The sequence below is a fragment of the Hetaerina americana genome, unplaced genomic scaffold (genome assembly GCF_022747635.1).
Source record: "Hetaerina americana unplaced genomic scaffold, ioHetAmer1.1.p SCAF_5, whole genome shotgun sequence".
Taxonomy (NCBI): Eukaryota; Metazoa; Arthropoda; class Insecta; order Odonata; family Calopterygidae; genus Hetaerina; species Hetaerina americana.
Genome location: NW_027287095.1, coordinates 64854969 through 64867245, shown reverse-complemented (window position 1 = coordinate 64867245; position 12277 = coordinate 64854969). Strand labels below are relative to the sequence as shown.

Sequence of the window (12277 nt, the reverse complement as noted above, 5' to 3'; positions counted from 1 at the left end):
TGCCTTAATTTGCTTGGAGATTATGTTGAGAAGTAGTTTAAAGTATCCTCTTTCAAATAAAATTTTTTATGTTTGTTAATATTTACTTTTGTGTCTTTATTTCACGAACGGGTACTACTTTCCGGATGACCCTCGTATTACTTCTACTCATCTATTACTTGTGTTAAGTTCATCACAATAAAACAGCTTAATTGAAAAGAAGTAGTTTTGAGGATAAGGAGAAACGATATTGTATCATAGCATTTCGTGTAACGATAATTAAGGATAAGTCCTGGGAGAAACACATTCGTAGAATACGTGGAATGGCAAATAAAAAGTTAGGATTCATAAAAATGATACTTGGGAATTGTAATGAGAGGGTCAAGGAACTTTGTTATTTCACGTTAGTTGGGCCCCACGTCGAGTATGCTGCAAGTGTATGGGATCCTCATGAGGTAGGCTTCATTTTGGAACTAGATCGAAAGCAACATAGAGCTGCTAGGTTTGTGAAAAGTTGTTATGAACAAGGTAGCAGTGTCACGACATTTTTGGAAGAATTGGGATGGGAGCCACTAGTTGACCGTAGACTTAAATACAGGTTAAATTTACTCTGCGTAAATTTGAGGCAGGTTACTTATCTGAGGATGTTAAAAATGTATTACAGGAAACCCGACACTACGGTAGGTCACAAGATTTATTAAGATCGACCAATAGATTTAAAATGTTGCCTTTTCCTAGGACGATTAGATATCAAAATAGGCATGACAGCAATCGCGTAGGAGATAATTAGAATAAGCAATATATATTTTTTGTCGATATCCTCCATTTTATTTCTTTCTTTAATAGACCCATATTTTTAACGTTTCTGCACCATGATTTGAATGTACGTGTCCTATTATTGAATATTATTGCATGTAAGTACTTTCTTTCGTGCAATCAAAATTTTTCGAGTGCATGATCAAACTAATATTTGTGTAGAGGTGACATGATTGGGATTGCACATGCATGACGTGATCTACAACCGTCGCCGCAGCAAGAGCGAGTTTTGGGGTATTGTGTAGATGAAGGCAGCAATGTTTTAATGATGAAGGAAGCCGAATGAATTCAAAAGGGAATCAATACAGGACGATCTACATTTAAGTGGAGGAAGGATTGAGTGGATTTGAATGCATATGGAGCGTGCCAGAGTAAATTTCAAGCTAAAATTCAAATCACTGTTATTGGATGTTTGGATAATATGAAATTCTCTCGTTTAGTCATGGTATTATACTATAGTGTATATGATATTTCATAGAAATGAGAATCTTCAGCTCACGAGCTGAAGATTGTCATTTTTGTGTCTACGATACTGTGACTGGTCCCTATATACGTGCGTATATAGGGACCAGTCACAGTATCATAGAAAAAATAGCAAGCTTGTGGTGAGGAGGGTGCTACATGAGTGGCGCCTTTGAACTCATTTCATGGTAAAATTCTTCACAAATCATCATTAAACGATGTAATGGTGTCGTAAAGCAATGTTTTCGACTCGCTTGTAATTTTGGTGGTTTACTTCAGAGAATTTCTAATGGCGCGTAGTTAATTTGTCACCCTTCCCTTGGGTTCACGCATGGACATTTCAGAGTTAAGGTTTAACTCTATTTAAACTTCTTAATTTTAATTTAACTCTATTTAAATTTCTTCGTGAATCATTTTACTGCTCCAGAAGAAAATATAATTCATTTATTTTTATGTCTGAGTTGGCCGGAAGCCTAAATAGAGCCGTGGACAGCTTTAAAGAGTGAATTTAATTGGTTGTAGATGGGTCCAAAACGACAGAAGTAGGGTGTGTTAAGGATAATGGGAAGAACGATTGAATAATGATTGTAAAATTCTAACTAATTGATAGAGTGGACTATTTTGTATGCGTTGGCATAAAGTTTGTCAAAGATGAAAGGAAAGATTAAAAGGAATGTGCATTGGGGAATAAAGGTTTTTGGCAGTCCCGAGATAATATAAACGATGAATGTAGTCTAACTTAGTAAAAAGCACAGTAATGGAAGTGTGTGGATACCTCTCTCGTTGTCGAACGGAAGTGAAATGTGAGTTTTCCGGAATAGATATGAATGTTGACTTAACACGATGGGCATGAGGAGTAACTGTGATAAAAATAGGACAGATATGTGAGGGATTATTGGATCATTGAAAAGTTGGAATAGGATTCACTGTAATCGACGAGTAGGAAAGACTGCACTACGCTAGTTAGGTCATGCTGAGAGAATGGATGTTATTCGAGTAACCAGATGGATGTACGCGTGTGGGTTAATAGTAAATGTTTTGAGGAGAAGTTACAGAACCAAGAAAAGCATGGGTGAATGTTATCAACGGACGGTATATTCTGGAAAAAGTTTTAAAAGAAAATACCTATTCTAATAAGCTAATATATCACCTTTACCTCCTGCTAGCTCAGGTTTGATTTTGCCTACCCCTAAATGAAGCGGTGGGGTTGGCATGAATATTATGTCTGTTAACCATTCAATATGTAAAGGACTAGTATATTTTCTCCCTTTGTTTATCCGGTAATAATCGGATTTATTTCAAATGAAATTGTAAAATGAAACAATATATTGTTCCCGTGTACACGAGCTCACATTTCAATTTGTAAAAGAAAGAATTTCTCGTCCCGTAAATGCATCATGGCCTTAAGGATCTCGTTGTCAGGGTCTAGTTTTGAAACTGCTATTCACTTCCCTGTCATTTTTGCAATGTGCGCATTTCTCAAAATTGTCCGCAACCGCTCCTTTCCTACTAGTAATAAAAGGTTTACGTTCTTGCGATTTTGAACTCCAAGACTGGGTCGCCACCTGCACCACTTGAAACCATTAAATAGATGACATCCTTTTCAGCATCGGCTGCACTGGTGAAATCAATGCGACACAGGAGTTTCGCGGATGTATTCTGGATCCAGCGCGTACGCAACTGCTCAGTAAAAGAATTGCACACCTTATTGAAGATTCTGAAAAAACGTTACTTAGAGTGATACCGAGTTTCGAACATATATTACGGCGTTTTAACCGGTGCGGTTATTCCCAAAACTGACGGGATTTCAATTTGGATTTTAAGGAACGAAATGTTTCCTGTAGATTTTTATGACCTCCAGAATGATCGAAATACTTTGATATTTTAATGGTTTAAACTGACCTCCATTCTTTAGTTCCAACATCATTGTAATTATTGTGCTCCGTTACCTTATCACCCGCTGAAAATATTTTATTTGTATTTAAAATCTGAGTGTTTACTAGGAAGTATTCATAAATTCTTTGTTTTCCATCATCAGTTTTGGAATCTACCGTCTTCATTTTACACATTATCGTCGGGACTAGGAAAATATTAAAACGCAGATTCAGTTGCGTTGTTGCTCAGTTAAATTTCAAAGATTTCTTTGTATTAAAATATCATTCTTCTGTTATGAATGTCAATTAATGTAGTGTTAATGCATTAATAATTCATTAAATATTAAAATAGTTTCTTCGAAAGGTACCAAATTTTAAATACATTTTCATTCGCCATGTTCATGTCACCTGGTAGTTATGAATTATTTAATAATATTTCATTTTAATTAGTGTCGCAAATATTGAGAAGTGATGACTAGGTCTCATCAGAATTTTAGTAATACCATTTACAGCAGCTATCAAGCTTTATTGCTTGAACTAGCTACGCCATTTCCTCCTTAGCTGGCATCGTTTTTTTCAGGGCATACCTGTAGATACTCTGATGCTATATGCTGTAAGCGTGACTTCAGAAGGCTCTTGACGATGAAGGTTATTTTTCTATCATGTTTTTTTAAAGTGTATGGTATGAATCAAGTGGGTATCTCGAGTATTGGATTTGTTAAATTGGCTGAATGACATATTTGAACTTTCATTATCCCTTGAAACATATCGCATGTTATTTGCGACTGATATCTGACAGGAATACTCTCATCAAAATTCGGCTATATTTCCTTACAGACATTAATTAATTTCAGAATCTTTATTCTCCGGTTTTGTTCATGTCCTAGGCGTCATCTTTATCGTAAAGCTCTTTAATGGCTTTGGTAATACATTTGAACTTGTCTACGAAGGAAATACTGAACGCAAATATGCCTAGTACTCCAAACACTTTTGGTTTCGCAATCTCCGACTCGTCTTGCATTGAGCTAAAAGATGAGCAATCTCGCGTAAGGTAGCTTGTGTTACATGTTCGTTTTGGCATTTTCTATCAGAGTTAAAGGCAAAAGTTTTCTGGCGTTTTTTTTCAGCTTCACTAATAACAAGAAGCTTTGGTGCCTCCTTAATTCCCATTGAAGTTCCTCTTAGAATATATTTCTTCTTAAAGTAAGGAAGTCATCCAGTCTGAGAAGGAATTTTTTGGTTTTTCGCTTTTTTAAGGAATTGGTAATAAGTACCATGTTGCCAAGTTTTTTTTATTGTTTGCTTTTCCTCTTTGCATTCCACATGAATCTCCATATCAAAGCAGTTGTTCTCTTTCCTAGCTAGAGAGAGTATTTTTTTCCTTTGGATTACTTGGGATGAATCTGAAGTATTATAGATTCCAGGTATTTATAGATAATTAAGCGATCAGTTTTTGGATAGTGCATTAATAAGCCCAGCGAGGGTGTCCATGACAGTACATTTAGGAGATACTTGATCTAAATCTACTTTAAATCTCTTTCATTACCATTGTTTACTCTTTTATGGAATTGGAACAAAATTATGGCATAGATTTTTGCGTCTGATAATTTCCGTAGAGGGTCTGGGTTCATTACAGTATCCAATCATCTTTAGAGGGTTTTAAGCACGCCTATATATGATTATACATATCTATGAATCCTTTTCTAAGAGAGTTCCTCCATGCATCATTAAATTAATCAATCATTCTTTGAACGCAAATCACCATACGCAAATACTCGTAATTAACGCTTAAACAGGCGCTAATGACATAATGTTTACTCACCTTGACAACAGCAACGTAATACGTTATAAATGAGTTCTTTCCATCGAAATGGTTGCTTCAATTCCCTGGCCAACTCATAATTGCCTTGTTCATAGTGGTTTCAGTTCCTTCGAAACAAATCTGTGCCCCAAAACACATCAAGTAGAAAGTCCCTTGTGCCATTCTACTTATTTATCGATATATCAAGGTCGTCACGCAATTATATTCTCGTCATTCTCGTCCGTTTCTCGCAATGAATTCTCTTTTGTGACAGCATCATACAATGTCTCCATTTCGCTGTTTTTTGTTTAACACGAAATAGATTCGATTCAGGCCATTAATCAAGTCGTTTACCCGAGCGTTGATTGGTTCCAAATAGGTACTAACTTCGGAGGGAGGACTATAGTGGGACGGAGAGTCCCACTGTCAGCGCTCGCTCTCCGGTTTCTCCTCTCCGCGCTTGAACGCGGCGTGACTCGGCGGTCCTTCTACCCTACCTGCTTCGTGGCAACACTCCAAAATTATCGTCGCAAATTGGCTCGGCTGCCCCAACGTCAATCCCGAGTGCTGTTTGGAGGCTCTTGCCAGCTCCTCTACCCCATTCTTATAATCTACCCGGAATGCTCGAATAGCCCACATTTCTTCCATGGCGACTCACGGGCTAAGGAATAAAATTCTACCGGTTCTCTTCATTAAAGAAATATCCAATAAATTTCAGCACCGCTTCTCTTCAACTACTTAACCTTCTTCCACAGTTAACGAGCTAACGAAAATCATGTTCCATTTTCCGTGAAATTTATTGTAATGATTTTTCTTTTCTTGGATGTTTACGTTACGCATAATTCAATGATAAAAGCAAAGTTGAAATTTCGCCATCGTTTAAGATCTCTAATTTTTATCTTCTGGTTGTTTCGTGGGAAAAGACTCGAATTCATTCAATAATCATCAGTATTTCAATTCTAAGAAGATTGGTTCACTGCAGCCCTCCTTTTCTTCCCTATTTAGTGTTAATTCCCTCACCCTCTGATAGGTTCCCTGATTTACGCCCTTCTTAATTTACCCTATGTACTTGTCTCTTGGCCTTCCTCGCGGGGTTTTTCCTTTAATTTTTCCCTCTGTTATGTTTCGAATTCTTAGATTATTAGGCTTATCGACGAAAATGGAATTCTGTGGTTAATAAATAAAAAATGGATGAATTCTTGACGAAAGTCACAGTTAAGTAAATTTGATTAATTATGCTGATGCTTAAGCAACGTTACTATTATTTTTTGTGATTTATCACGCTGACTTGTGCCCTGAATAAAAGGTTACTTGTATTGGAAGAAGGAATAGTTAGGAAATATTGTGTCCCACAGTTATCCCGCAATGATCGGGAATGCCGAAGGATTACCGAAGGTTGATTTGATAATTGATGTTGGAATTCACCTAATACTCCGCTTGACGGCGAGTGAAATTCAGACATCAAGTTGGGAACTTCCTTGCCCTTTGTCGCCTCTAGTTTACCAGGAAGTTCTGGTACCCGAAAAATCACACAGGTCAGGTGAAGCTGGTGGTGTGCAGAGTCGTCCCCGGGAATCGAACCCGGGGGCCCTCCGGTCAGTAAGTCAAACCTCTGTGCCCACTGAACTAGCGCGCACCATTCTCAGTTATCACAACTGTGTTTAGCCTATTTATGTGGCGCAAATATTGAATAGTGCTCGTTCTTTCTAAAAGATTTATTTATAATTTTTTCACTGCGTCAAGCTTACCTTCGGCAAATCGGTTAAATTTTTTTCATCCGTGCGATGTCCTTATGGTAGTCAACAAAACCTTGTGTGATTATGATGGTAAGTTTTCCATAGGGTATCATACAAGGCGAAGCTGCATCTCAGACGAAACTTGTCCACGTTTTCAAGCCGCTCTCATGCCTGTGGTGGTCTGTCCGGCCCACGCGCCCAGCGGGCGATTTGCATTGGAGGCAGTCGAGCTACGGGCGGTTACGCGGGAGAAACGAGCCGGATGGGTGGGAAGCAAGGTGAAGGGGATTAGAGGACCGCGGCCCAAATAAAATATCTATTTGCGTTTGAAACCGTCGCTGGTGTCGGGCGGCGAGGGGCTTGGGGGAAGAGTAGGAATTGGGGGAAGGGGGCGTGAGATCCAAGCGGGGATTCCCCATAGGCCTTGGACCCTTTCCAGAGGTATGAGTTTCACCTTGGCACGGGGGCGAGGCGGGGAAGGAAGGGTCTTAGGGCATCCGCTGCCACTGAAGTCGTCCCGTTCCCCGCTCGCTGCTTATCACTGGCGCCGTCGCTCCGTCGCCAACAATTTTTTCGCGTCCATGCACCCACATAGGATCCTTGAGGGGTTACCATTCCGGAGAACACTGATGGGGAGATTGACGAAACGATTTGAATGTTTTGCCTTCCTTCGCGGGGGAATGGGATAGTTTCTGTATGTACTGTTCAACCTGTTCGCGGGGTTTCTAGCGCGCGGGACCACTGAGGGAGGGGCGCGTGCCAGTTGTTTAAACCCTGGTGAAAGGATTTTTTTATATCTGGTTCCATATACCGCCTAAGTTTGCCAAGAGCAGGTTTCAAGTAATGGTAGCTGTACCCAGTAAAACTCTTTATGTCATGGAACAGGAATACAATAAAAACGTTTTAAGAAAAGTTAATGGTATGATAGGCAGGGGTAATAAAAGAAGGAAATAAAGGGATAAAGGAAAACTTAAAATGGATTGCTGGAAGCGAAGATGCGGACTGACCGCAATTGATAGGGTGCGAAATGGAAATATAATGTAGCGAAATGTACCAGCTGACGCATTGGGTGCAATAGAAGCACAAGTGGCTGAATTGGTGTGGCCACGTGAGGAGAATAGACACATTAAGCATGGGTCCACCCGCAACGAAGGAAGAAATATCAACAAATATTAAATTGGAATGAGCTGTGAAACCGACATACACCGAAGTAAAATTTCTGAGGATGTTTAGCTAGACAGACGAATGTAGAAAATATTATGGAAGAAACTCCGCACGTTGTCACTCCTGTTGGCAGTTAAAAAGTGGAACCCTGATGGTCAAGTATATGTATTCCACTATAGGGTGTAAAGTAGCCTACGGTGCGCCATTTATCCGTTGAAGTAGGACGTTATGTGTATATTCAACTATTTCGAGATATTTTAAAAAATTTGTTGTCTTCGGCGTAACTTTATAGAATTTGCATAACATATTGAAATGAAATGAAATTATTGACTTTGTAATTCCACACACTTTATTTAAAAGCATGACCCAGGTTTCGGCGTTGAACGTCATCATCAGGTGGTCCTCATAGAAGCAAACTTGGTATATATACCTTCTGATCGAAGGAGGGGGGTTGATCAGAAACCTGGGTCGTGTTTTTAAATAAAGTGTGTGAAATTACTAAATTAATAATTTAATTTCATTTCAATACATAGAGATATGATGGTAATTACTTGTTTCTTGTCACGAATGAGGAAACATTCAAATCCTGAGTGCATTACAGATCGTAATTGGGAATCGCCTTGTATTGCAAGGTTGTATCAAATCAAATATCAATGTTGTATCGTGAAAAACTTAAATTAACCGTAAAAAATCTTTGAATGAATTGTGAAATTTTTTCATAGATCGACAATATGCGTCCTTTGCGCATCAATGAAAGTAAAGTGATATAATATCAAATTGCCAGCAAAGTATATGCTAAAAATAATGGCCGCTCAAATGCAGGTGACAGAACACAGTTGGAAAGATATTTTTGATACTGGCACGTAAATTCTTTCCGCCGACATTCCTATATGACGTTTTTTGCTTGAAAATGTGACCATTTGACGATCTGTTTGCATGGAATAAATGATTGCGATCTCTACATTTCTCAAAATGCACTAACTTTTAATGCTAACATCTCTGGAGACCCATGCTATTCTTCTGAAGTAGCAATTCTGACTTTGCAGACGCAATAATCTCGTCTTGCCCTGCCATTAATTGTGAACAAACCAATAATTTTCAATTCTCTCCCACGAGGGAAGGTATTGCGGATGTATGCGTGATCATTGTTAATTCCTAGCCATGCTCGGGGCTGAATTTAGTGCCGGGTCAATAGGGCGGGTGCCCTGCCCGCGAGGTGTGCTAAAAACTTCGATGAATGGGTAATAGATGACCTTATCGCGGAACGGAAGGAAATGGATGTTCGCGATTTTTTACCACAACCACAGAAATCACACCACTTTCAGAAAACATTCTTTAATAAGCCCTTATTGGAAGGTCAAAGGGCAGGAAAGTTTGGAAAATAGACTACGTCACCTCATTTATAAAATCGGAAATAACCAGGATATCGGAATCAAGGACCGATATGATTAATACCCTTCTCTGATGGCCGACCAACTAAAAATAAATTTGGCTGATTTACAAATAGCGATCGGTGAAATCAATGAAAGAGTAGTGAATTGAGTTTGTTTTTTTCTTTCCTTTCGAAAAGAAAAAGTATAAATCCATGTAATTAGTTCCAATTTTGTGGCGGTGACCTCATGCGTATCTCAGGGAAGTGTGATCGATCCGGAGATTTTTCTCATTACATTAAAAAAATTAATTGTGAAGTAGTCAGCAAAGGAAGATTATTCATCGATGATAAGTTTATCTACCCTAATAATAGTAAGAAGTATTACAGGAAGAGCGGACCAACCTGTATTCGACCGTATTCTTGGAAAACGCCATAAAATAATTAATGCGTGATTTTCTTCAGCTGAGGGGTGGTTAAATTATAGTTGAAATAACAAGTAAGATTTGTTAAAAGCTAAGTTGAACATTTGACTCAAAAATTCTATACCACCGTAGTTACCAATGGTTGTTGTACCATAGTTTCCAACATTCACCGTATGAAATTATGAAACTTTCGTTGTGACTCTTACGGGGTGAACGTCATACTCGCTTACTGTTTAAAAGAAAAGTGTTGCTAAACGAATTGATCGGGAGCGTCCCCGTTCGCAAATATTATTATCCAGTCTCATCAGACTGACTCATGGTTTCTTCAGACTGACTGATGGTGGATACTTTTTTTCTCCTTCCACGCAGGAATGGGACCCGAAAATGCTGGCGGCGAATTGCAGCACCAAAGGAGGGTGCTCAGTCGGAAGCAGGAAGGTATTTCCAAGGGCATCCCCTGACGAAGTGCGCGCCGCCGTTAGGCGTTGGACGGAGTTTCAGGATGGTCAGCGAATCCTCCTGACGACGCCTAGTGTGTTAGTGGGATACCGCGTCGAGGTGTACCGGGCCGAGGGTACCACGCAGTGGTACACGGCGGTCATCGTGGGATACAACGAATCAACGAGGGTAATTATCCTGATGCCAATTTTTTTGTGGGTCGTAAAATCCGTATCCTTCCCTCTCTTCCATTTAAAGGTATTCCCGTCCTTTTTAAAGAGTTCTTTTTCATCTATTTCTAATTTAAACACGTTTAATCAAGAAATTCTTCAATGATGCATTCATAACAGGTTTGGAATATCGCTTATTGTCAATGTGTTCTAATCAAAATTCGCCAAGTTAACTGATTAATCATAAAATTGAGGAGCGAAAATTAAGGCATGTGGTTGATCCTGAGTCAATATAATTATAATAAAGAAAGGACTCCTATACCAATATTTCGGTCGACGCGGTGACATCTTCAGGGATGAGGAATGTATCTTATTGCGAAGAAAGTCAAAGCATGGAGACTTCCTATACGGATGGTCCCCGCGTCGATCGAAATACTAGTATAGGAGTTAGCCTTCATGATGATAATTGGCTAAAGATAGTGCTTCCCACAATTTGTCGTCAATAGCTCAAATTTTCAATTTCAAATGAAGACGTGGACTTATTCATATCTTCGTTTTCTTATATTTTTCTGAGATAATTCCTGTAATTGCCAAATTCCTGTTATTTATCCGCATGTGAGAGTTGAGCTGCCAATCTGATCTTAGTTGTTATGAATTTCGTCTGTGACGCTCCGGTGTCTAAAGTAATTTTGCATTGAAAACTTAGCCGAACAAAATCCATTATATCTCAACTCAAAAATCATGCCGAAGCCGGGAACCAAACCCAACCCCCCGATCCACTCACTGATCCCCGTAAGGAGAAATGTTTGCTCCTTTATGTAATTACTGTCCGTTTAATATAATTGTTTAGACAGTCATTTGATATGCCATCAATGAACGTCGTTTAATTGGTTGAATGCCATAGTCAATAATGAAAAATAAAAATTCTCTAAAACTCTGTAAATCAATGTTAACTTTGTAAGAAATGATTGGATTGGGATGAAACTAGACATGGTTAACGGTGTTTCTGTATTTATTAAAAGTTTTTGGGTAATGGGTGAATAGCTTTTGGATTAATGGATGGATTATAATATTACATCTTCTGGATTCATAGTTTTTCAGTACTTTGGGATATCTTTGGGAACCCCTTCGAAAAATATTACTCTATTATTCGTCAAATAATTAAATTTCGTCGTTGGAAAATCTGTCTGCGTGTGTCTTATGTTTTTCATTCTCTTTCATGACCGCCAATCCAGGAGCTGACTGTCACGGATGACACGGTTCTCGAGGAACACAACGAAGATCCCCGTCTTGTCCAAATGAGGCTAATTGGGGACGGAGGTAATTGGACTAATTTTATTGATTTCTACTGAATCAATTTATCGTTCTCCTGTGTCCAAAAGCCATGTTTACATGGCGTATCTATGAATAGCCATTATTCGTACACCTTAGCCTGATGATTTCGAAGATCAAGTCATTTCGTCACTTATTTAATTGCCTTTTTCACATATTGTTTCTGTGATCTATTTTTATGAATCCAAAAATGTTAGTTACTGTTTTTGTTGTAATATCAGAAGAACTCTTTTCAAAATTATACGCTTCTCTTCATAAACTAATCCCTGTTTGTAAATTTGAAACCCTATTATCAGGAACAAGATCGTTCGGTGTCATTTTATCGTGGTTAAATTCTTTTTGTGACATCTATTAGTGGCGCCTTTTTATGTACAGTCGAAATAATATGCTCTTTTGGATGATATTCAGCATAGTGATTCTCGCATTTTTCATTATTTTATAAACCCTACCGCTTCAGGCTTTACTTCTTGGAAGTTTTGTGTATCCAACGAATGTAAGAGAGAACGTACCTTTCCATTGAATATATTCCACTTTCCTACGAATAAATTTTGTGGAAAAGTTGGTTTTCTCTTTCATTTGATTCAATATTTATATTTGAATTTGTGAATATGGTTGAAAAGTTCTTTTCATTTGAAACTATAGAGAATGTGATAAAGGTACGTTCCGTCATAACAAGTATTTTAACCCACATTTGTACTCTGGGTTTGATGA

At 38.5% G+C, this 12277-nt stretch overlaps 1 protein-coding gene across 1 annotated transcript in view; it reads left to right on the top strand.

Moving 5' to 3' along the window:
- The window catches only part of Kdm3 (Lysine demethylase 3), a 515476-nt gene that overhangs the window by 173094 nt on the left and 330105 nt on the right, over positions 1–12277 (top strand). The window contains exons 4-5 of the mRNA XM_071592514.1: positions 9996–10253; positions 11470–11554. Of these exons, the coding sequence (XP_071448615.1) occupies positions 9996–10253; positions 11470–11554 (343 nt within the window). The remainder of the gene's footprint in view (positions 1–9995; positions 10254–11469; positions 11555–12277) is intronic.